General features: G+C 50.3%; 2 protein-coding genes and 2 non-coding genes across 6 annotated transcripts in view; 3 read left to right on the forward strand and 1 right to left on the reverse strand.

The window, feature by feature from the left end:
- Positions 1–7,337, forward strand: part of pitrm1 (pitrilysin metallopeptidase 1) — a 7,724-nt gene extending 387 nt beyond the window's left edge. Inside the window, exons 2-28 of the mRNA XM_029831380.1 lie at positions 142–247; positions 362–468; positions 535–686; positions 793–907; positions 986–1,082; positions 1,175–1,335; positions 1,422–1,548; positions 1,785–1,873; positions 1,948–2,076; positions 2,164–2,277; positions 2,470–2,566; positions 2,661–2,795; positions 3,053–3,191; positions 3,317–3,433; positions 3,512–3,641; positions 3,724–3,844; positions 3,938–4,014; positions 4,084–4,249; positions 4,325–4,425; positions 4,500–4,620; positions 4,700–4,750; positions 4,838–4,950; positions 5,035–5,157; positions 5,281–5,426; positions 5,550–5,652; positions 5,798–5,903; positions 7,025–7,337. Of these exons, the coding sequence (XP_029687240.1) occupies positions 142–247; positions 362–468; positions 535–686; positions 793–907; positions 986–1,082; positions 1,175–1,335; positions 1,422–1,548; positions 1,785–1,873; positions 1,948–2,076; positions 2,164–2,277; positions 2,470–2,566; positions 2,661–2,795; positions 3,053–3,191; positions 3,317–3,433; positions 3,512–3,641; positions 3,724–3,844; positions 3,938–4,014; positions 4,084–4,249; positions 4,325–4,425; positions 4,500–4,620; positions 4,700–4,750; positions 4,838–4,950; positions 5,035–5,157; positions 5,281–5,426; positions 5,550–5,652; positions 5,798–5,891 (3,031 nt within the window). The 3' untranslated portion in view covers positions 5,892–5,903; positions 7,025–7,337. The remainder of the gene's footprint in view (positions 1–141; positions 248–361; positions 469–534; positions 687–792; positions 908–985; positions 1,083–1,174; positions 1,336–1,421; positions 1,549–1,784; positions 1,874–1,947; positions 2,077–2,163; positions 2,278–2,469; positions 2,567–2,660; positions 2,796–3,052; positions 3,192–3,316; positions 3,434–3,511; positions 3,642–3,723; positions 3,845–3,937; positions 4,015–4,083; positions 4,250–4,324; positions 4,426–4,499; positions 4,621–4,699; positions 4,751–4,837; positions 4,951–5,034; positions 5,158–5,280; positions 5,427–5,549; positions 5,653–5,797; positions 5,904–7,024) is intronic.
- On the reverse strand, positions 6,021–21,513 carry LOC101064725 (ATP-dependent 6-phosphofructokinase, platelet type-like). 3 transcript variants are annotated; one of them, XM_029831382.1, is made up of 23 exons: positions 21,377–21,513; positions 21,146–21,276; positions 18,779–18,852; positions 17,395–17,472; positions 17,060–17,249; positions 16,832–16,997; positions 16,710–16,754; positions 16,471–16,579; positions 15,845–15,940; positions 15,465–15,557; positions 15,240–15,365; positions 14,825–14,889; positions 14,684–14,753; positions 13,351–13,497; positions 13,070–13,140; positions 12,909–12,996; positions 10,372–10,524; positions 9,364–9,528; positions 8,872–8,933; positions 8,500–8,611; positions 8,332–8,431; positions 8,158–8,263; positions 6,021–7,217 (listed from the first exon to the last, which is right to left on the reverse strand). In XM_029831382.1, the coding sequence occupies exons 2-23, from the start codon at positions 21,252–21,254 to the stop codon at positions 7,067–7,069; spliced, it is 2,376 nt and encodes a 791-aa protein (XP_029687242.1). In that variant the 5' UTR covers positions 21,255–21,276; positions 21,377–21,513; the 3' UTR covers positions 6,021–7,066. The 3 variants fall into 3 exon arrangements, with proteins under 3 accessions (XP_029687242.1, XP_029687241.1, XP_029687243.1); XM_029831381.1 differs by lacking the exon at positions 21,377–21,513 and having other exon boundaries at positions 21,146–21,364; XM_029831383.1 differs by lacking the exons at positions 10,372–10,524; positions 21,377–21,513 and adding an exon at positions 11,754–11,906 and having other exon boundaries at positions 21,146–21,364.
- On the forward strand, positions 16,249–16,340 carry trnar-ucu (transfer RNA arginine (anticodon UCU)). Its single transcript is given in 2 exon segments — positions 16,249–16,285; positions 16,305–16,340. It is a non-coding gene; the product is annotated as a tRNA-Arg (tRNA).
- On the forward strand, positions 18,141–18,232 carry trnar-ucu (transfer RNA arginine (anticodon UCU)). Its single transcript is given in 2 exon segments — positions 18,141–18,177; positions 18,197–18,232. It is a non-coding gene; the product is annotated as a tRNA-Arg (tRNA).
- Positions 21,514–21,750: the final 237 nt, after the last annotated feature.

Genomic DNA, 21,750 nt, shown 5'->3' on the forward strand with positions numbered 1-21,750 from the left:
AATAATAGTCCGGCAGGATGTGATGCATGGTACTGCTAGTAAACATTCCCATTGCTTCCCAGGCCTGAGTGTCTGAATGTGTGTTTGATTTAAAATAAAACCCTCTCTCACTAGTTGAATCAAAATCTTATTTCTATCTAGATTAAATGGCCGCCAGCACACTTGGAGGCTGAAAGGCACTTCAGCAAAGGAGAGGGCTCTTCAGTACCATCCCGGAGAGAAGATCCACGGTTTCACGGTGAAGGAGGTGGGAACGCCGCAGCACTTCCGATTCTGGAGGAATCCTGGTGTTTTATTTGAACCTGAGTGAAGAACTCTGGTCCGCTGTTTGGAACGTTGGTCTCTGTTGTCTTATCTCCAGGTCGTAGCTGTCCCTGATCTGTTTCTGACTGCAGTGAAGTTAAGGCACGATAAAACTGGAGCTCAGTACCTCCATGCAGCCAGAGATGACTCCAACAACCTCTTCAGGTAGACGCGGCTGCCATCAACCCTCTGGTTTGTCCCTTTGACTAATCTCTGCCTCATATGCTCCAGTGTCCAGTTCCGAACGACTCCCATGGACAGTACAGGCGTCCCACACATCCTGGAGCACACGGTGCTGTGTGGGTCCGCACGTTATCCCTGCAGGGACCCGTTTTTCAAGATGCTTAACAGGTCCCTGTCCACGTTCATGAATGCCTTCACAGGTACGGAGCGAGAACCTTCTCATTTAAACCGTCCCGAAAATAAAGGTTAAAGATTCAGTGTTCAGAAACGGGACTGGGCTGATGTGTGTTGTGTGTGTCTGAGCAGCCAGCGATTACACCATGTACCCCTTCTCAACACAAAACGGGAAGGACTTCCAGAACCTTCTGTCGGTTTATCTGGACGCAGTTTTCTTCCCGTGTTTACGAGAGCAGGATTTCAGGTGGGAAATGGGTCCGATGTGACCTGAAGGGTTCCGTGACGCTGCCTTTGGGTTTATTTTGGATTTTGGTCTGTTCAGGCAGGAAGGCTGGCGGCTGGAAAATGAAAACCCCTCTGATGCCGACACCCCCCTCATCTTTAAAGGGGTGGTGTTTAATGAGATGAAGGGAGCTTTCGTGAGTCACCGCGTCGTTCTGAAGCGGCACTCTTTCCCTGTCGGTATCACAAATCGAGTTCTGATTTTATTCCTCTGAATTGATTTTTGCAGTCGGACAACGAGCGAGTTTATGCCCAGCACCTCCAGAACAAACTGTATCCGGACCATACCTACTCCGTGGTGTCGGGGGGGGAGCCTCTGGCCATCCCTGACCTGACCTGGGAGGAGCTGAGACAGTTTCACGCCACACATTATCACCCTAGCAACGCCAGGTAGACACACACACACACACGTTAGGGTCAAACACACAATCTTTAAAAAGGTGACACGCTGAGTGGGTCCTGAACGTGTTCCCTAGATTCTTCACCTATGGTGATTTACCTCTGGAACAACATCTGAAGCAGATTGAGGAGGAAGCTCTGTCCAGGTTTGAATGCATCGACCCAAAGACGGAGGTCCCTGCTCAGCCGCGCTGGAGCTGCCCTGTAAGTTCATCTCATCTCAGTCAGGATGTGTCCCAACACCATTACAGTATTGACTGGGTACAGATGTTCCAGCTGTGACCAACTTAAAGAACCTTCCTGTGAAATCCTTGAATAGCTTTGATCCACTTTCTAAATAAGTCACATCCAGGTGTGCTGTAGTTAGGAGCACGTGTAATTACTCATCTTTAGTTAAGGGAAACGCCCCCTCGTGCCTCCTCTTCTCTTCCTCTCCTCAGAGAGAGGACCATGTGACCTGCAGCCCCGACCCTCTGGCTCCGGACCCGACCAAGCAGAACACGCTGTGTGTGAGCTACCTGCTGGGAGAGTAAGGCGCCGCCGTCTCCTCTGGGTGGACCTGGCGTGCTCGGTGGTTTGGTAACACCTGGTTTCTCTGTGCAGCATCACTGACACGTTTGAAGGCTTCACTCTCAGCCTGCTGTCGTCTCTGATGATCTCGGGACCAAACTCGCCTTTTTACAAAGCTCTCATCGAGCCCAAGATCGGAACGGACTTCTCTTCTGTGGTGGGGTGTGTGCACGCCTATCGCACCTGTCGGGGCCATCAGTTAGTTCGTCACTTATGGGAATTCTACTGTTTTGAAACGTGTTTTTCCAGGTATGACGGCAGCACCAAAGAGGCCTCCTTCAGCATCGGACTGCAGGGCATCGCAGAGGAGGACACCGAGAGGGTGAAACACCTGATCAGCCAAACTATCGATGACATCATAGAGTACGCTCCAACACTCCTCATGCTGACCTTTCTTAGCCCTTAAATAAGAGACCCAATGTCGCTGTGCTCCAAATATTTATTCCATGGTTTAGGTCAGAAAGACCAGCTAATTCTGTGGATGACGTGGCGGCTACAAACGCCAGACGTAGATCGGCTGAACAGGAATCAGCCCCTCTCTATTTGTTGTCACAGGAATGGATTTGAGGAGGAACAAATCGAGGCTCTGCTCCACAAGATAGAACTTCAGATGAAACACCAGTCCACAAACTTTGGTCTGTCTTTGGCCTCGGTGAGTTTATCTGACCTTTGCTCGTGTCATCAGGCTGCTTCTGTGTACGGAGCCCGGAGTGGCAGCATGTGTGAGGGCTCCCTGTATGTTCTAGTACATCGCGTCGTCGTGGAACCACAACGGCGACCCGGTGGAGCTGCTGCAGATCAACACCAGTGTTTTGGAGTTCAGACGGGCTTTGAAAGAAAACCCTGCTTTCCTGCAGGATAAAGTCAGGCACTACTTTAAGGTGAGTGAAGCGGTCAGGGCAGAGGTCAGTTCCATCAGTGCAGGGTGTCGCCGTCCCCAGATTTGAGTTATTTGTTTGTTTAAAGGCTGTTGGCTCCTCACATGGCAGGAATAGTGTTGATGGAGTAGCGACGACACCAAGATCCATTTATCTGACTTCTTAAGTGTTTGGGTTCAAAGGGCAGCGATAGACCTGTTGACACTGCTCATCACCTAATTTGGGCCTGTCTCTGCCTCCTCCAACCTTCCACCCTCCAGGAGAACACTCACAGATTGACCCTCTCCATGAAGCCAGATGAGGCCTACATGGAGAAGCAGGTGAAGGCTGAAGAGGAGAAACTTGGCGGAAAGGTCCAGGCTCTGACAGACGCTGACAGGAAGGAGATCTACGAGAAAGGTAGCAAAAACTTCACGGGCTTGAGTTTGACTTTTTTAATGTTTAAGGCTCCAAAGAGAGCAACTCGTCGTGGTTTCGAAGAGTTTGACCCTCTGCCAACAGCTGATGTTGCTTCTCTTGCAAAGGTCTGGAGCTGCTGGCTGCTCAGAGCCAAACTCAGGACGCTTCCTGTTTACCTGCACTTCAAGTATCCGACATCACCCCCACGATCCCCATCACGCCGGTCCAGATCGGCTCTGCTGGTAGGACGGCGCCGCTGCGGTCTGTGACGGCGTCCTGGTTAAAGGCGTTGAGCAGATGTTCTGTCTCCTGTCCTGCAGCAGGAGTTCCCGTCCAGTACTGTGAGCAGCCCACCAACGGCCTGGTGTACTTCAGAGCCATGTGCAGCCTGAACACGCTGCCGGAGGACCTCAGGCTCTACGTCCCGCTCTTCTGCAGCGTCATTACCAAGTGAGTAACGCTGAACATGCTACGGCTGCGGCTGATCGCCCCCCCCCCACGTAGAACATCCCGCTTGTGTTTGTGCGGCCAGGATGGGCTGTGGGGCTCTGGACTACAGGCAGCAGGCCCAGCAGATGGAGCTGAGGACAGGAGGCATGTCTGTGTCCACCCAGGTCATCCCTGACTCCACCCAACTGGACATGTTTGAGCAGGTCAGCCGAGTGTGTGTGTGTGTGTGTGTGTGTGTGTTGTTGATCTCCTCCGGGACGTTAAATGTTCATTAATCTACGTGTTGTCACCTTCAGGGCATCCTCCTGTTCTCCTCCTCCCTGGAGAGGAACCTCCCTCACATGTTCCAGCTGTGGAGCGACATTTTCAACAGGTGTGTCCTCAGGCGCCGGCAGGAGACGCTCAGAGCTCGCCGTCTCACGTCTCACCTCCTGTCTCCTAGCCCCCGCCTCGAAGATGAGGAGCGGCTCCGAGTGCTGGTGATGATGGCCGCGCAGGAGTTGGCCAACGGCATCTCCTACTCCGGTCACGTGTACGCCATGACCCGCGCAGGCCGCCACCTGACCCCGGCAGGAGACCTGCAGGAGGTCTTTGGGGGGATTGAGCAGGTGGGTGCTGGGCTCCTCGTGGCTCGCCGTCTGCCAGAATACGTTGGTGTTTGACGTTGCTCCTCACTGAACCAGGTGAAGTTCACGAAGAGGATCGCAGAGATGTCCGACCTGACCCAGGTGATCCGGATTCTGCCCAGGATCAAAAAGCACCTCTTCAACCCCGAGAACATGAGGTCGGCCCAGAGACGTGAACGCGCCCGCGTCAGTGTCGCGTGCGTCTTTTACCGGACGCGCTCGTCTGTTTCAGGTGTGCCGTCAACGCGACCCCGGAGAGGATGGGTGACGCAGCGGCGCAGCTGGAGAATTTCCTGGAGGCCGTTTCTAAAAACAGGAAGCAGCGTAAAACCGTCAGAAGTAACATAAATGAGGTAGAACAAGCTGTCAGTCAAGTGGCGTTGTTCGTTCTCTGCTTCATGTCTTCTTCTTTTTAATGTTCCTTCCTTGTAGAAACCGCTCGACCCTCTAAATGAGTCTGGACCCACCAGGAAACTCATCTCTGTCAGTCTGCTTCATTCTTTTCATTTGTCCTGAGATCATCTCAGAACTCCGACTAACCAACCCTTTCCTTCCTCCGTCGCCTCTCAGGAGCTGAACTTCCACCCCTGTCAGATGAAAACCTTCTTTCAGATGCCTTTTCCCGTCAACTTCATTAGCAAGTGCATCCGTGCAGTACCGTTCTCCCACCAGGACTACGCCAGGTAACCGGGCCCTGATCCACCTGATCCACCTGATCCACATACAGGTGATCCCCTGTTGAACTCGACGGCTCTTTATCCCAACAGTTTGTGTGTGTTGGCGAGAATGATGACTGCAAAGTTCCTGCATTGTGCGATCCGGGAGAAGGGCGGAGCCTATGGGGGCGGGGCCATGGTTGGCGGAGGGCTGTTTTCCTTTTACTCGTACAGGTGGGTTGGACCTCCTGGCGCACACACATTTACCCCATTTAAGACTTTTAGGTTGGCAGAGTTTTAAAAAAGGAATCGTCCCATTAAAAATACCAGTGAGAAAGGTTGATTTCCCTCTGACAGGGACCCAAACTCGGTGCAGACCCTAAAAGTGTTTGGTGAAAGTGTGGACTGGGCCAAGTCGGGACAGTTCACCCAGCAGGACGTGGACGAGGCCAAACTGTCCGTCTTCTCGTCTGTCGACTCGCCTGTGGCCCCCGCAGACAAAGGTGACGTTTGTGTGGTTCAAGCCAGACAATTGCTCGTTTTAAAAGGACGGGGATCTTTGGTTGAAGGTGGTAACCCCCCCCCCCCCCCCCCCCCCCCCCCGTTGTTGTGTGTGTTTGTTGCAGGAATGAGTCGTTTCCTGAGTGGAGTCACGGACCAGATGAAGCAGCAACACAGAGAAAAACTCTTCGCCGTTAATCACAGAAACCTGGTGGAGGCAGCAGAAAGGTAGAATGTGTTCTGTCCCGGGGACGCGCAGGGACGCGTCTGTCCCGGGGATGCCCAGGGATGCGCCTGTCCCAGGGACGCACCTGTCCCGGGGACGCGCCTGTCCCGGGGCCTGTCCCTCAGACGTCTGCTCTCCTGTCTGCAGGTACCTGGGTGTCGGCCAGCAGACGTGTGGCGCCGCCGTCCTGGGCCCAGAGAACGAAGACATTCAGAAAGATCCGTCCTGGATTATCAAATAATCCAATTTGAAGGTATTTTTGGATTAAAAAGATGCCTCGACATCATGGAAAATCTAGTCCGGGTCGAATTTTACTCCAGTTTGTTTCCTGAAGTACATTTCAGAGGTTTACAAACCACCAAGAGACAAATTCATGATTCAGGTTAGATTTAATATCATTTTCCAGCATGTTGAACCCTGAACGCCAGAGACTCGGTATAGATCCAGGATAATTGGACGTCTTCTCCCCTCGGTTATTAGCAGATCCTCCAGATCATCAACACCACGAACATGCAGCACTTTGTTCCAAGCAGTGATGGCACAGTAACAACAGCTTAACAATACTGACAACAACACTTATTTTCTCAGAGATGCGATTTTAACGCAGCTCATGAAGGCAACGGAACGAAAGCCGGAGTCGCTGCGCAGCCCTTTAAACTGTGCAACCTCAAAAACTGCATCGTTAGTTCTGTCACACTTCCATTGATTGTTCATGGGCCAACTAACCAGTGACTAGCTTAGCGTAAGGAGAGAGGAATCGGCTAACCGCGTACCCATAATCCCGTCATTTTTCCCTTTAATTTTTGTTTCAGGCAAAACCAAATCTCTGAAAATTGAGCAGATGTTGGTGAAATCAGTTTACACAGTAAAAGCTTTTTTTTTTTTTGCTCCACAACACGTCACGCTGCCGTCGCACAAAGTTAATGTTGCACACAAAGTTAATGTTGCACACAACTTGTAGCCGTCCTCCGCACCGGCCCCACACAGGGTTAGGGTTAGTGGAATGCCACCACGTACGAAAGCCCAGGATGGATCACAGCGGCAGAGACAAGGTTACGACACAGAGCAGGACACACAACCAGAGCGACTCGACAACCGAGGCGTGAAGCTTCTGCCATAAACACTCAGCAGCGTTACTGTGGTTCAAAGTGCTTAAATCTATCAGCCACCGTCGGCTCGCTGTGCTACAATCCCCTAAATATTTAAATAAGCTACACTTTCACTTAAATACTCTTATATTACTAATAATATCATGGGAGCGAGAACACAACCTCAGCTCTGCTTCTGCGCAACAACATTCTGGCAAGTTTCTTCTGTCATTTCCTAAAATAAAGATTCTTTTCTGACTAATCTGTAACTTCTAATGATCTGCAGCTGGTTCGGGGACACTGGCGCTGTCGGGGGGGGGGCTCCTCTTCAGATGGTGGCCTTGCTGTCTTTGGGTCGCACGTGCGCCACGTGTTCCAGCTGACCGGCGTCGGACACGTCGTAGCTCGTCTTGTACTTGGCCAGGATTTTCATCACGGGGCGGAGCTTCAGCCACCACTGGTCCCTGGGGACCCTGTGACTGAGGAGGAAAACAGGAAGTTGAAGACCGTTATTTCACACTCAGTATTTCAGATGCTTTGTCTTGTTGCTAGCAAAAATGTGTATGTGTAGATCTAAATTAAAACTATTTGCAACACTCTTCCTGCATTGGTGGCTTTTTAAGCTCCGCCCACCCTCAACAGCACTATCGCTATATGGCTGCAATGATGACCATTGAACCAGGAGGTGGGTGGGCTGGCACTAGCTCAGACAGTTAGGCACTGGGCTGGCACTAGCTCAGACAGTTAGGCACTGGGCTGGCACTAGCTCAGACAGTTAGGCACTGGGCTGGCACTAGCTCAGACAGTTAGGCACTGGGCTGGCGAGCAGAAGGCTCCTGGTTCAAGACCCAGCACTGACAAAAGGACAGGACAGAGCACCTTGGGACACCCCAGCATGACCAGCGTCTCCCACTGTTCAGAGTGTGATGAAGTCACCCTGGAGGCTCTGCAGGGTCCCCCTTTAGGTGATTGAAGGTCCAGCTGGGATCTGTGTGTGTCGCAACAGGGAAGCATCAACAGGTGGACCCCAGCATGACCCCCATCATCCCAGAGGGTCCAGCTGTCGCTTTTTAAGCTGGAAGATGCTTAAAAAAGGTGGCTTAAAAAGCCACTAATGCAGGAAGAGTGTTAATTTAGATCTACACATTTTTGCTAAAGACAAGATGAAGCATTTGAAATACTGAGTGTGAAGATGGGAGTCAAGATGTCCCAGTGCTGGTCTTGAACCAGGAACCTTCTGCTCACCAGCCCAGTGCCTAACTGTCTGAGCTACTCATGGTCATCAGTGTCTCACACTGTTCGACCACAAAACTCACCAGCTACTCTCATAATTATGGGAGAAACTCTCTTAACAACAACACAACTTCTGACAGCTCCAGTTAAAACAGTGTTTGCTTGGCGTGTGTTTTCATTTCCTACACAAAGTCCGTTTCGCCCCGGAGCTGCGACACGGGCTGGAACACCAGAGCTCGGCGGCGCATCCCCAGCAGGCACGCCGAGTCGTCCGAGTTGGCGAACACTCGTCCTGCACACAAAGCCGGCGTCAGTGAGGAGGCCCGGCGGCGCGGCCCAGCAGACGGCGACTCCTCTTACCGCCTTTGTAGCAGTCGGTCAGTTTCTGCGAGATCCACTGGATGGCTTTGGCAGCAATCTTGGTGCTGAAGTTCCTGTCGAACGGTGACGGCGCTCCTCCCTGCGAGGAGAACCGGCGTTTAAAAGGCAAGTTTGAGAATATCCGTGGCGTGCGCGCACGTCTCCGACCTGCTGCATGTGGCCCAGGATGTTCTTCCTGCAGTCAAAGACGCCTCGGCCCTCCTCGCTGTACAGCTGGTAGATGAAGTCAGTGGTGAAGTTCTTGTTGCAGTTCTCGTTCCTGAAACACAAACGGCTCTAAAGGTCAAACCATCTGGCTCTACCTGGGGTCTTTCACCTGGGGACAAATTACATTTAATCGTGATTTATGTCCTAAACCCATGGTGCTTTTGACAAATGTGGACATAGAAGGACAGCTGATGGCAACTGAGAAGAGCCTCTTTGAAGAAGAGCGATGCACCTGCGTGAAGGTTATATTTCAGGTGAGGCTAATTTAGCATGCTATCAGGAATAGATAGAGATGGGCTGTGTGTGTCTCACCTGAGCACTAATCCTCTCTGTATGCTGGTCTTCATCTTCTCAGTCAGATGCTCCACGTTGGCCTGAGAAAACAAACCAGAAGTGATGTGATGAAACCAGTAACGCTCACCAGTTTATCTGCTGGACGGGTGCAGGGACACGTTTCAGCCACCAGATGGCGCCATTTAGCGTCTCACATGAGACGATAAAGTCTCGTCTCATCTCCTCTTTAAACGAGATTAAATGAGACTTTTTAAACCTGTTTCTGCGTTGTCAGGGAGACAAATTAAATATTTACTATATTCTCTCCCTTTTAAAACTCTTTTTAAAAAATGTGTAACCGCGCCACCGTATTCAATAAGACTTGTCTCGATCCTGAACTGTGTTGGATCTGTCGCTGATCCAGTTCATGGATCATTAATCAGAACCTGGATCACCTGTGGGCCCCTGGCACTGATCACATGGTTCAGGTAATCCCCAGGATATGAAGTGGTTGACAAGTGATTCTCTGACCTGAAGGTCTCGGATGTCAAACGGCTCCTCATGGATGTAGACGGTGTCCGCCCCCGCAGCCAGACCCCCTACAGTGGCCAGGTAACCGCAGTAGCCCCCCATGGTCTCGATGATGAAGACCCTCCTCTTGGTGCCGCTGGCCGACTGTTTGATGCGGTCACATGTCTGAATGAGAGTGTTGAGTAAATACAGGAGCACTCTGGAGAGAGGACCTCCTCAGGACCCCCCTCGGGGCCTCCTCAGGACCTCCTCAGGACCCCCTCAGGACCCCCCTCGGGGCCTCCTCAGGACCTCCTCAGGACCCCCCTCGGGGCCTCCTCAGAGCCTCCTCAGGACCTCCTCAGGAGTGAAGCCAAAACATGCGCCGCCATACAGTAGTTAAGCTCCTCCCCCTTAATGGGATCAAACGCTTCAAATAAAGTGCAGTTTCATAAAAATTCGAACCTGTAATGATATTAACTTAGTTTAATGTATTCAGTGAGTTCTGGTTCCCATTGATCTGGGATGTATGGGCGGGAACACGTTACCATGGCTACAAACCTTGGCTTCACTGAGATAAAGACGTGTCACCAGACGACCAAAATGGTCGAAGCAGAGCCGAGCGTTTAATTAATTAATTAACCTGACGTTGAGTATTTGATAAAGGTGGATGACTGGATTATTACTGGATTATGGTAAATCTGAAGATCCCACATTTAGCATCCTTATTTTAAAACATTTCTTGGCTGCTATAACAGATATTTGTTCTCACCACATCATCCAACTGGAGTTGTGATGAAACTACACAAGTGAAACTACACAGAACGCAACGCTCCGCTTCACGTGCATGCACATCGAGGCCTCTTGTGCACCTGTGTACTCACAGTTCTTGAGTCCTTTCAACTGATGATTCAAGAGGCCAAAATGAGTCAAAACATGAAGTAAAACGATCCACTTTGATTTTTTTGGGATCTTGAAACTCGATTGCCTCCTCGGCGAAGAGAGATGATAATGTTTTTCCTGCCTTACCTCCACGATGGCGTTGAGGGCCGTGTCGGCTCCCAGACTGAGGTCAGTACCCGGCACATTGTTACTTATGGTTGCAGGCAGCATGCACATCGGGATGCAGAGCTCCTCGTGGTGGGCCCGGGCCTCGATCAGCTGCAGCAGCGACTCAAAGGCCTGATGGTGGTGGCCGCAACACGTTAATACACCGCTAGGGGGCGCACAACACAGCTTTCTGCTCTTGTGTGGGAGACTACAGGCTGGTCCAGGATAGAGGCGGTGCCTTCGTTACCGTAGCAACCGACAGATCTTATGTGGTCTGTTTTGGGGTTTGTTTGGTTTTTTTTCTTCAGTCCAAATGATCTGTGAATCTATTAAAGCACAGTCATGTGTGACACGTGCGTGCGTGCGTGCTGCTGGTCGGCTCTCTCCAGGGGGGCGGAGGGTTTGGCTTCTCATGCTGACGTGTTGATGTGGGCAGTTACGCCCGGCTGACCGGAGATAGCGGCCCGGGTGGGGACTCCAGAGGCCGCGAGCCAAGCCTCCTTTTATGGACAAGAACTTGAGCGGAGTTTGTTTATTTCATGCAGTCGGAGACGGGACGAGGACCTGACCTCAAGACAGCAGCGGGAGCGAGGCTGAAGCCGCGTTCAGTGGCAGGAGACTTCGCACGCCATGCAGACGGACGCTCCCGAAACATCAACGCTGAAAGGCAGAACAGGTTCAGGCAGGACGCCCGTGCCGCTCTGCCCGGAGCGTGGCGGCGCCACATGCCACAGCACATCACTGCATGCCCGGCACTTACCTGGGAGCTTCGCTCTCCAGCTCGCCTCCAACAACAAACAGAAGGGAACCGGGAAGGGGGGGGGGGGTCCTCAAATCCTAGTTTTACCTTCCTCACTTGGCTTATTAGGACAAATCACAGGACAAATCAGCATGAAAATATTGACATTTAAAGCTGGTGTGGGGCATAAAGCTAGAACCTTCCACTCCTTAAATGCTGTGAGGACACTCAAAAAGACAATTCTATTTAAAAATATATATATATATTTGGGGAGCTTAACTTTATCAAGGATTCATTTGCTGTAAATCCACATGTTTGGAAGGGAACCTGCCCTAATTAAGACACTGACAAAGTCTAACGGGGGAGATTTTGAGGTCATTGAAGCCAGAAATTCTGCTTATTTTGCCTGAACCTGCATCACCGCCTGTTGACGCCACGATGACACGGTGACCTCGTCTGTTTATGTGAAAGCAGATGATGGACTGAAACTCCCACTGGACGTTTCACAGGAACCTTCTGATTGTGTAGAAACGAGCTGTGGATCAGCGGAGACCCCCCCCCCCCCCCCCCCTTCCCCCCGTGTGCGGGTGTGTGGTCACACACACTCTGCAGCTGCACTTACATCAGTAATGGCATTCAGAGCCGTGTCTGAGCCAATGCTGAGGTCTGACCCGGGGACATTGTTGGACACGGTGGCGGGGACCATGACCATGGGCACGCAGAACTCGTCATATTTGTCCCGCGCAGACGAGAGTTCCAGTAATCCCATGTAGGCCTGCAGCGGCGAGAGCACGTTTCTCAGAGGTCGGTGACAGTAACAGACAGAGGTGATGAGGTGTGGGAGGAACATGAACAGGCCTCACGCTGACCAGGGAACAGTCACGGGGGGGAGGAGCCTGGGGGAGCAACAACAACTGAAGCGGTGGCATTTTACCGGCGAGGTTAGCGGGCGCATCGGAAGAAGCTGAAAGGGCTGTGATCTGACGTCTGAGCCTCCACGACAAACTAAAGGAATGGATCCTGGTTAGGAGGGGGGGGAATATTAAAGATATACTGCTGCTAAGAGGAAAGACACGTCTATAGTTGGCAACTCCTCCCTTTCCTGTGGGCGGCGCATCGAGTTAATGGGAAATCCAAACAAAGCGAACTTGGCGTCAAGCCTGAAGTCAACATCCTAAAGCGGGTGTGGAAGAGCGGCTAGGGGAGACACTGGAGGGCGGGACACAGCGGTCTGCAGGGGGGGTCGGGGGGGGGGGGGGGGGGGGGGGGGGGGGTGAGAAGCCAAGGAGAGAGCCAGACCAATCACGATGGACGGTGAAGGACAGAACAGGAGGTCGCAGCTCCACACACAGAGACAGAGAGAAGCCATGTTCAGACCAAGCTGGAAGAGTCAGGACACACTGTCACATCCATCATCCTCATCATATTTCCTAGGTTACTGCGCGTGTCTACAATCGTTAGCGTTCATCGTTGTTATCACGCTGTTCTGCTGATAGGTTCAGATTCAGAAAATGGTGCCTTTATTTGGAATTTTGCATTTTTTGTTTTAGTTTTTAATCATTCTGATGTTTGACTCTGCAGCTTGTTCAGTTCAATATAAATAACATATAGAAAAGGAGCGATTACCTATAACAAGTGATTCTATACGGTTTATCATAAGGTTAAAAACAACAGCCGAAAAACGGGCTTTAAAAATCACGAAATTATGATTGTCATTTATCATTGGATCAAATATGCTGATAAAGTTCAAATGTAAAGTATCAATAATCTGGCAAACCTCGAATCCGCCGATAACAAGCAGCGCGTTGATGTTGTGGATCCTGAACTGGTTGGCGATCTCCTCCAGATGTTTGGCTGGAAGAGTTCTGCGCAGGAAACGTTCAGAACAATTAAACAGCGCCTAATTTCCTCTCAGTCTTCTCAGATGACACCACCCACCGTTTGGTGCCCAGCAGAGATCCACCTTGTCCAGTCCAGCCACCAACATCTCCCCACTTGATCTCCTTAATCTGGTTTAAAACAACATTTATTCATTAGAGCCCTTAATGGTGACGCCCCGAGGAGTCCAGCAGGAACCCTGGTTCCTCCATCTGGAGGACACGAACCTGTCCTCTGGACACGAACCTGTCCTCTGGACACGTACCTGTCCTCTGGACACGTACCTGTCCTCTGGACACGAACCTGTCCTCTGGACACGAACCTGTCCTCTGGACACGTACCTGTCCTTTGGACAGTCCCTCGAATCCATCGTTGACAGCAAACATTCTGTGGCCCTCTGCGATCCCCACCCTCACAGCTGAACGCACGGCGGCGTTCATGCCGGCGGCCGGGGCGCCCACGTTCAACACGGCGACGTTAAAAGAGCTCTGTGGGCGGCAAAGATCAACAGGAAGTCAAAGCGCCGCTCCACCGGCGCCGCGGGGCTCATTAGCAACGTCTCCAGCTAATTAGGACAAACACATGATTGCAGAGGTGAAACGAGTCATCGGGTTTGCCTCCGCGGCCTCGTATCAACGTCCGAGTCCGAACGCTCCGATCAGAAAAGCAGCGTTTTTCTCACGTGCAAGAAGCTTCATGCTGCTGAGCAAGTCGGGCCAGGCCCGGGACGTGCAGCCACAGGGGCTTCGTTGGAACAGAAGCAATGACGACGCTCAGCCTGAAGCTCTTCAGGATGTGTGAGGCCACAGGTGAGACAACAGCATGAAGACGCGTGGAGGGGGTCAAAGGTCAAAGTGGACAGACGCGAGACTGACGACGGAGAAATCTGAATCGGGCTCTTGTTCTTTTCCACCTGCCGGCTTAAAGCTCCTCAGGGACGATAAACAAGCCCAGAAATGTGGAGCTCAGAATCAGAACCGACTGACTCGGAGTGAAGAATGGCTAAAACTTCCCAGACTGGGATTTATCCATGATCGGCCCAACTCCAGCCTGTCTCATGTGGAGAAAAGGTGACGAGCCGACCCTCCAGCGGTCAGAACTAAACATTAGCCGAGTTGGTCCGGCTGGTCCAGTACGTGGGTCCTCACTGGGACGTGTCCCTCCCAGTCTTGCCTGAGGCCTGTCCAGTTTGAGGTGGCAGCACAGACCATCTGACAGAGACCCCGAAGGTCTCCTGCACTTTAAACAAGGAGGACAGAGCATGATGCTGTTGCCGTAGGGTTACCATGGAAACAATCATGTTCTGTGCTGCCTAATATGTATTAATGAATTCTATGACTAACCGAAACATGCAATATTTACACCTGTGCCTGGTTACGCAAGGTCGGCACGCTAATGTCAAATGTGTGAGAGGGGCCGTCTGCTCTGTGACCTTCAGCCTCGTGACTCAGCACACACATCAGCTGCTCTTCGTCGCCCATCCTCATCCTCCCCCCCCAGGACAGACAGAAAAAAACGAAGCGCTAGCATCTCACGAGGCACCCGAGCAGGAAGTACCTGATGGTACCGTGAAAACCTCAAACCTCAGTGCTGCTGCTGGAGACACACACGAGGAACCGTCAACGCTCTGGTGTGGGGGGGGGGCGTTCGGATGGATGCCTGATGGGAACTTACGCTTGGAAGCTCAGAGTCGGTTTTCCGGAAGGACAGGAGTCTGTAGGTGATCAGGTTGTTTTCAAAACTCCTGCAGAAATGAGGGAAAAACCTTTAGCGTCAACCAAAGATCAAAGGAAAACCGAAGCAGCGTTTAAGTACCTGCCGCGCAGCCGCACCGCCTCCTCAAACTTCTTCTCATCCATGGCCTTCTGCACCTCCTGGGTCTGATGACACAACCAAGAGTTCCCTTCAAAATGCACCTTGCCTTTAATTTCCCCCTGCTGGTGTGTTGAGGGGCAGCAAGATTAAAGCCTTTTGGCATAATGAGGAAAATCAGGACGCCACGTGAACTGGATAGGAAAACTCTGGTGTCCGGGGCTCATTGAAGGCACCACGATGTCATGTAAACATACATGACACATTTGTGACTTCAGACCTACAGAAACGTCTCCCACTGTAAATATTCCTGCTTATTTTGGAAACACTGCGGGGTCGCTCGCAGCCGTTTAGGCTCCGCCGGTCGGACGCCGCCCTTCAAAGGTCGCTTGTTTACCACAGTTGACCACACTCTTACCATCTGAACGCACTCCATGAGAGGCAGCCTCACAGCCTGGTTCCCGACCAGAGACACGACGCAGGCCGGGGTGGTCGCCGAGGCCTCCAGCAGCGCCAGCACCGCCTCCACGCCCATGCGGCTGGCCTGCAAGATGGAGAACAGGTGTTGCGTGATGATGGACAAGAGGGGGGGGTCATTTCAGCGTTATTTTTCAAAAGGCTGAGAAGTAATGAAGACATTTACCAGGATCCTGTCAAAGGCCGACGGAGTGCCGCCTCTCTGCACGTGGCCCAAGATGGTGACCCTGGTGTCGAATCCCAGACGGCTCACAACCAGCTGGAGAGGGAGCGAAGAGGGAAGATAGCGCGCTAAACATAGCAACTGAGCACAACCAATCGTTCTAAATGTATCTCATCACAACAACGCTGAAGCTGTTTTCCTTTTTGGTTGCTTAAATGAGGGATACATGGAGAGGTTAAGGACCAAACAGCCATGCAAACATTTCCTGTCACATTAGCGTCAGAAAGATTTACCAGAAAATGCTAATGACACTGGTGAAAATGGGAAATCCGAATCCATTCCAAAGGACAGACGACCTCAGCGGGCTCCGTCTGCTTACTTACATCCTTGATGTAGTCAGGGGTGATGGCCTTGTTGTGGCAGTCGATGGCCCCCTCAGCCACAATGATAATGTTCAGCCTTTTCTTATCTGCACGGTTCTGAAAAGATACAGAAGCAGGACAGTGATGGGACCTTTAGCTAGTAGTGAGGAGAGAACTCAGCAGGTCTAATCACACCCTTTTACTGTGACCCACAGAGTGAAATCATTTCTCAGCTCCCATCAAACACATCCTGAACTCCGAAAAAGTCTTCCTCTCCTCCCATTTTTGGGAAACTACACTACTGCCCCCGGTGGCCACTCAGCAGTAGGACACAAACACAAGTCATCATGGGACGTTTGCGCAGACATAGAGGTCAAAGGAGTCATTATGGGACGATGGAAAAAGCTGAGAAACAAGGACACGCAGGCTCTGTGGCGCAATGGATAGCGCATTGGACTTCTAGTCAAGCACTTGAGAGGTGATTCAAAGGTTGTGGGTTCGAGTCCCACCAGAGTCGGCTTTTGCATCGAGGGTCAGTTTGGTTTAAAAGTGGTTCAAATGTCAGAATCAAGAGAGAGCTTCTCAATACATGCAACTAGCTTAGCTTGAAGATTTGGTCTGATACGGATATTTTAACAAATATTTACCCCCGACAGTTTCTGGCACATGCTGTCCTGCCAGCCATCGTTAGGAGGCATTTCTGGGATAAAGACCCAGTCTGCCCCACAGGCCAGGGCACTGACGAGAGCCAGGTATCTGCAAATGACCACATAGTCTCCATTAGTGTTGACCTAAGATATTTTCTATTAAGAACGTGTTCATCCAAGTTGCTTGGACAACCGAAGCACAGCAGCACACCAAGAACACTAAAACAGGAAATGCCTACCCGCAATGTCTGCCCATCACCTCCAGCACAAAGGTCCTCTGGTGGCTACAAAGGAGGAAAATGAACAGTAGAGATGGAAGCGACTGTATGTTCCAACAGTGGACTTTATTTTGTCTCCTCACCTCTGAGCTGTGGTCATGATGGCGTCCACCACCTCAATGATCCGGTGCAGCGCAGAGTCGGTGCCAATGGTCATGTCGGTGCCGCAGAAGTCGTTGTCGATGGAGCCGACCATGCCAACAATGTGGAGCTCTGAGTTCCTCTGAGCTTCTTCCTCATCGATCAGACCTGAAAGTCAACGTTAGATGGGGTGGAATCTATTCAAACGTGTGTCGTATCTAAAAACCTGCCTTTCTTGAGGAGCTCATCCAACAGGCCGCTCCACTCCTCGCGGAACAGGTTGGCGCCGGTCAGGCTGCCGTCTCCACCAATCACGCACAGGTTGTTGATGCTGCGCTTGACCAGGTTGTGTGCCGCTTTCAGACGGCCCTCGCGGCTACGAAACTCTTTACAGCGGGCACTGCCGATGACTGTGCCACCCTGAGGAAACCACAGAACATTGACATTTTCTAAATGCATTTCTGCATTTAATTTAATTTATATGGTTTCCATGAGTTCAGGCTTCAGGTTTGTGTTCAAGTTTCGAGATTGTTCATTTTCCTGTGTTGTTGACCATTAAACTCACCACTTGCAGCATGCTGGAGACGCTCTCCCACGTGGCCTCTTTGATGTTGTTACCACCATCAACCATCCCCTGGTAGCCCTGAGAGGAAGCAACTAAACTGTGGTGGCTGCGTCCAGGTACAAGCAAACATACACTCAATATCTACATAAAGCAACATCTTTCCAAATATCCGTGGATCCAGGTAACCTCCCAGTTTATAAAGTATAAAACTTGTATTCTTTCACGAATACATGGCGTAACCGGCTCTATGGCGCCCCCTATCATCCGTAAATTCTCGGTAATTTTTGGTGATGACAGCCATCACCTTCCCTATTAAATCTAAAAATTACCAAGAATTGAGGAATGTAGCCAATCAGCACCGACCAGTAACCAAGAATTGACCAATCAGGAGGCTCGGTGGGATCAGAAGCACGTGATCCAGAGCGTAGAAGACTGAAGAATCGCTTCAGAAATCATCATAACTCAGTCTCAGCACGTTCTACAAACTTTAAAAAACGGATTAGTTTGTTAGTATAAGCCTCTACTACCTCTCCAACACCAGTTTTACAACATTAAATCAATTAGCGCTCCGTAAATCTCTACTCTCGTACTCTTTTAGTACCACACAAAGCTTCATATTTAACTCGTCGTGTCTCCTACGTTTGACCAAATCACTTTTTAAAGTACCCTGGTATTATCAAACCCTCACGACGTTCTGTTGAAAACAGGTGGCTATTTATACCTAGTCATGTACGTATGACGTAACGGGCTCTGTGGCGCAATGGATAGCGCATTGGACTTCTAGTCAAGCACTTGAGAGGTGATTCAAAGGTTGTGGGTTCGAGTCCCACCAGAGTCGCTCCTTTTTATTCCGCAACAATTTCATTTCTTTTTTACTATCGGCCATTTTGCATCAGTAAATTTAATTAATTGATTCATTTAAAAAATATATTGCATCTGAAGGGTAAAAAGTATTAAAGAGTAGTGCTCTTAAATAAAGAATATTTAGTTCTTACTTATCAAAGAGATCAAAGCCACACTGTCCATAAAATCTCTGATCAAGTCTCGGTGGTCATTTGAGAAGAACGAGGCTGAGCCTGTGCCCTCTTATTCAATTACATCCTCACTGAGACCAGCTCGTCTCTCTCTGCCATCGCTCACGTCACAGTTAAACTATCCTCAGATGTCCAAAACAGACCAGGAAACAGCAGAATCAAAGAATTTCTGCACTTATTTTTACTCTCTGACATAAAATCTGTGTTGTTGTGCTGTTCTAATAAAGTTCCTTAACGATGGCTCGGTCCTCTGTTTACATTTTGACATTTACTGCCATGCTGTGATGACACAGTTATAAAGAGGAGGATCCATTGGGAGAAGAAACAATGTCTGCTGAGTCCCGTCTCACCTCGTGGATGAAGTAGACCTTCGCCCCCACGTAGATGCCCATCCGGACCACAGCCCGGACCGCCCCGTTCATACCTGCAGACAGTTACATCACGTCACATGACCGGTCGTCCAAATCAGAAAGACGGGAAACGGAGAAACTCTGAAAGAAGATTTTAATGTATCAGATGCACGTATGTCCTCAGACATGTCGCCCTGTGCCCCCCCCCCCCCCCCAAGCAGCAGACTCACAGCTTCCAAACAGAACCATAGGCCCAAAAGAGAGAGAGGCGGGTCGAGTGAGCCAAAACAGCCTCCGCGGTCTGATGGAGCTTTTAGTGAAAGTAGGGAGAGGGTAAATCTGAGGCAATGTTATTGATTGATTATAAAAGGAAACACTGGAGGTCCGCCGGGCTTAGAGATGTCTGGTTTCGGTACTGGGAGCCCTGCTAAAACTTTAATGAGGGTTTATGTTGAGCTGCCGTGACAACTGAATGTGCCCGATTAGAATCAGCCAAATCCAGTCGTGGATCGGATGCTGATCGTGTGACACAAACACGGCGATGCAGCCGGAAGCAGCCGGACCCTCTCTGCCACATACCTTTCTAATAAACATGCTTTTCACAAGCTGCCCCAGTTACTGCCCCTGCTCCGCATGACTGAACCCCGCTGGCACCCCCCCCCCCCCCCCCCCCCCCCCCCCGAACCTCAGTAACCCGCCTGAGCAGAAGAACGGGATGGTTGGTTTTCTCTAATCGATTGAACGAGGTTCCTGGCCATGAACACCTTCACACCAGGTTCCGTAAGAAGAGAGTCTGGGCAGATTCGTGCTTTCGGTCACTGCTGAGCACCAATGGGGGCTGATGGGAGGGGCTACTGTTGCTAAGAGACCAGGATGGTGCTGATTGGCTGAGGGGGATCCTCCATTATTATTATTATTACCATTATTTTAATATTATTGGACCAAATATGGTTTGACTTGAACAATCCGTTAGCGATGCGAACAGATCATAAATCTTACAGTAAAAAAAGTCACAGTTCGGCTGAAGAACTGCTACTTTTCAACTTTACATTCATCCAGAAAGTTTAATTCCCCCCCCCCCCCATCCTGTCAATGAGGGACCCCTTTAACATGTGGGACGCTGCAGGCCCGCAGGAGGATTGTTTACCGCTCAGCTCCAACCACAGCCTATAGAAAAAAGAGCGTGAAGGAGACTTTTGATGGTTGTTGCCCGTGTTCACATCATTTTCACATCATTTCCTCTTCTGCGGCATCGCTGCATACTCGTTGATCATCACGTAGGCTTAGCGCTGCCTTTGCTGGCAGGATGCGGCAAGACACACGCAAGCATACCGGAAACGAGGGCGGCGGGCCTTTCGGAATAAAAGCATCACGCGCAGACAGCGGCCGAGACCCTTTATTTTGAAAGTATTAACAGGAAATAGATTGTTTGGGTTCGTCTAACGTTACACTGATCCTCTTCTGACTAATTTTCCGTGATTCAAGATGAGTTTTTGTTTGGAGTAATGTTTCAACCAGAATTAATTAAAAGACGAAAAAATACACGTTTTAAGCGTTAATAGCTAAATTGTACAGCAAGTCCGATCAGGGAGAAGGAAAATATAAAAACCCTCAATCACGCAAAGTAAAATAGAGACTAATAACGAGTTGAAAAGACGCACTTTCACTATTTGTTCTGACTGATTAAAGAAAAAACTAGAGAAATCTAGTTAATTTGAGCAGCATGTCATGGACGCGCACAGGATTACATGCACACGTGTAGGCGACGCAGGTCTACGAATGCCAATTTTAGGTTGAATGCCAGGTTCGAGACAAAACCCCCGTTTCCCTCCAAGAGAAACCGGCGATGTGAAATATCCACTGATAATAATCACCTGTTATTTTATCATTCCATCGCCAATGTAAGTCTTTTAAATGCATTTTTAACGAAGAGGCGGAAAAAAGTTCTACAGGTCATGAATGCATCAGTACGGTGATAAGTCTTCACAGACAAGCTAAGTGCTTCGTCTATTATCGGACACGCTGTCGCGTTTCCTGGAAAATTCAGTCACGTAGATTCATTCACGTTGATTCAGTCACGTAGATTCAGCCACGTTTTGATCAAACAACCATCAACAGCTGGAAATGTCGGAATTCTGAACCAAAGGGAAGGAATTTCTATCAGGAAGGAAACTACATAACGTAGACTGAATCTGGTGAATGGCACATCCCTGAAATCCCCTCAGTTAATGTGAAATTAATAATCTGGTAGAAAATCCCCATACTGGGTTGAAAGATGTATGTTTGGACATTTAATGACAGGATTTTGGAATTAATCTAATGAGCACGATTCTGTCCGATGATGGAACTCGGGGCGAGCATCGTTACCTTGGGCATCTCCTCCGCTGGTCAGAACCGCGATAGATTTACCAGCGCCGGAGGGATTCTCGAAGAATTTCCTGGATTCCTGTCGCGTTAGTAGCCCTGCTCCAGCCATGCCCGAGCCTGTGCGCTGTCACCTGCCGAAAATGAAAGTAAACGGATTAAGGGGAAGAGTGAGAGTCGGGAGGTGACAGCAGGAAGATACTGTAGCCGGGCCGCAGTGGTTACCGCCCTCACCACTACGGACACGCCCCCTCGAAGATCCTGTACGCAGAAAGATGCCGTGACACCCCCCAAAAAAGAGAAAACAGGTTTTTCAAAATAACTGTCGTTTCATGCCGTGTTTTCTCCACAAGCTCCTAAAATGTGCTCGGGCCCGGGTCTTGATGGACAGGTCAGCCCCCCAATGGGCGCGCACGTGCAAGAGACCCGTGCGCGCGTCCAGCAACGATTCATAAATCTAATGTCAAGTCTAAAAAGAGTGTTGCAACGGGAGGAAACGTTTGCTCCCGCGACACACAACGATAACATTATGAGAGGAATTCCGTGCGTGAACACGCACGCTGAACACACACAAATGTCAGCCAAAACCTTTGGAAACTTTTGTGTTT

The sequence above is a fragment of the Takifugu rubripes genome, chromosome 22 (assembly GCF_901000725.2).
Source record: "Takifugu rubripes chromosome 22, fTakRub1.2, whole genome shotgun sequence".
NCBI lineage: Eukaryota > Metazoa > Chordata > Actinopteri > Tetraodontiformes > Tetraodontidae > Takifugu > Takifugu rubripes.

Excerpts from the sequence above, each read along its gene's own strand:
- LOC101064725 (XM_029831382.1), bottom strand. The coding sequence starts at position 21,254 with ATGGCTGGAGCAGGGCTACTAACGCGACAGGAATCCAGGAAATTCTTC. Across the intron at positions 13,498-14,683 it reads CCGACTCTGAGCTTCCAAGC|AGCTCTTTTAACGTCGCCGT; the intron begins GTAAGTTCCCAT and ends TGCCGCCCACAG. Across the intron at positions 8,264-8,331 it reads GACCGACTGCTACAAAGGCG|GACGAGTGTTCGCCAACTCG; the intron begins GTAAGAGGAGTC and ends CTTTGTGTGCAG.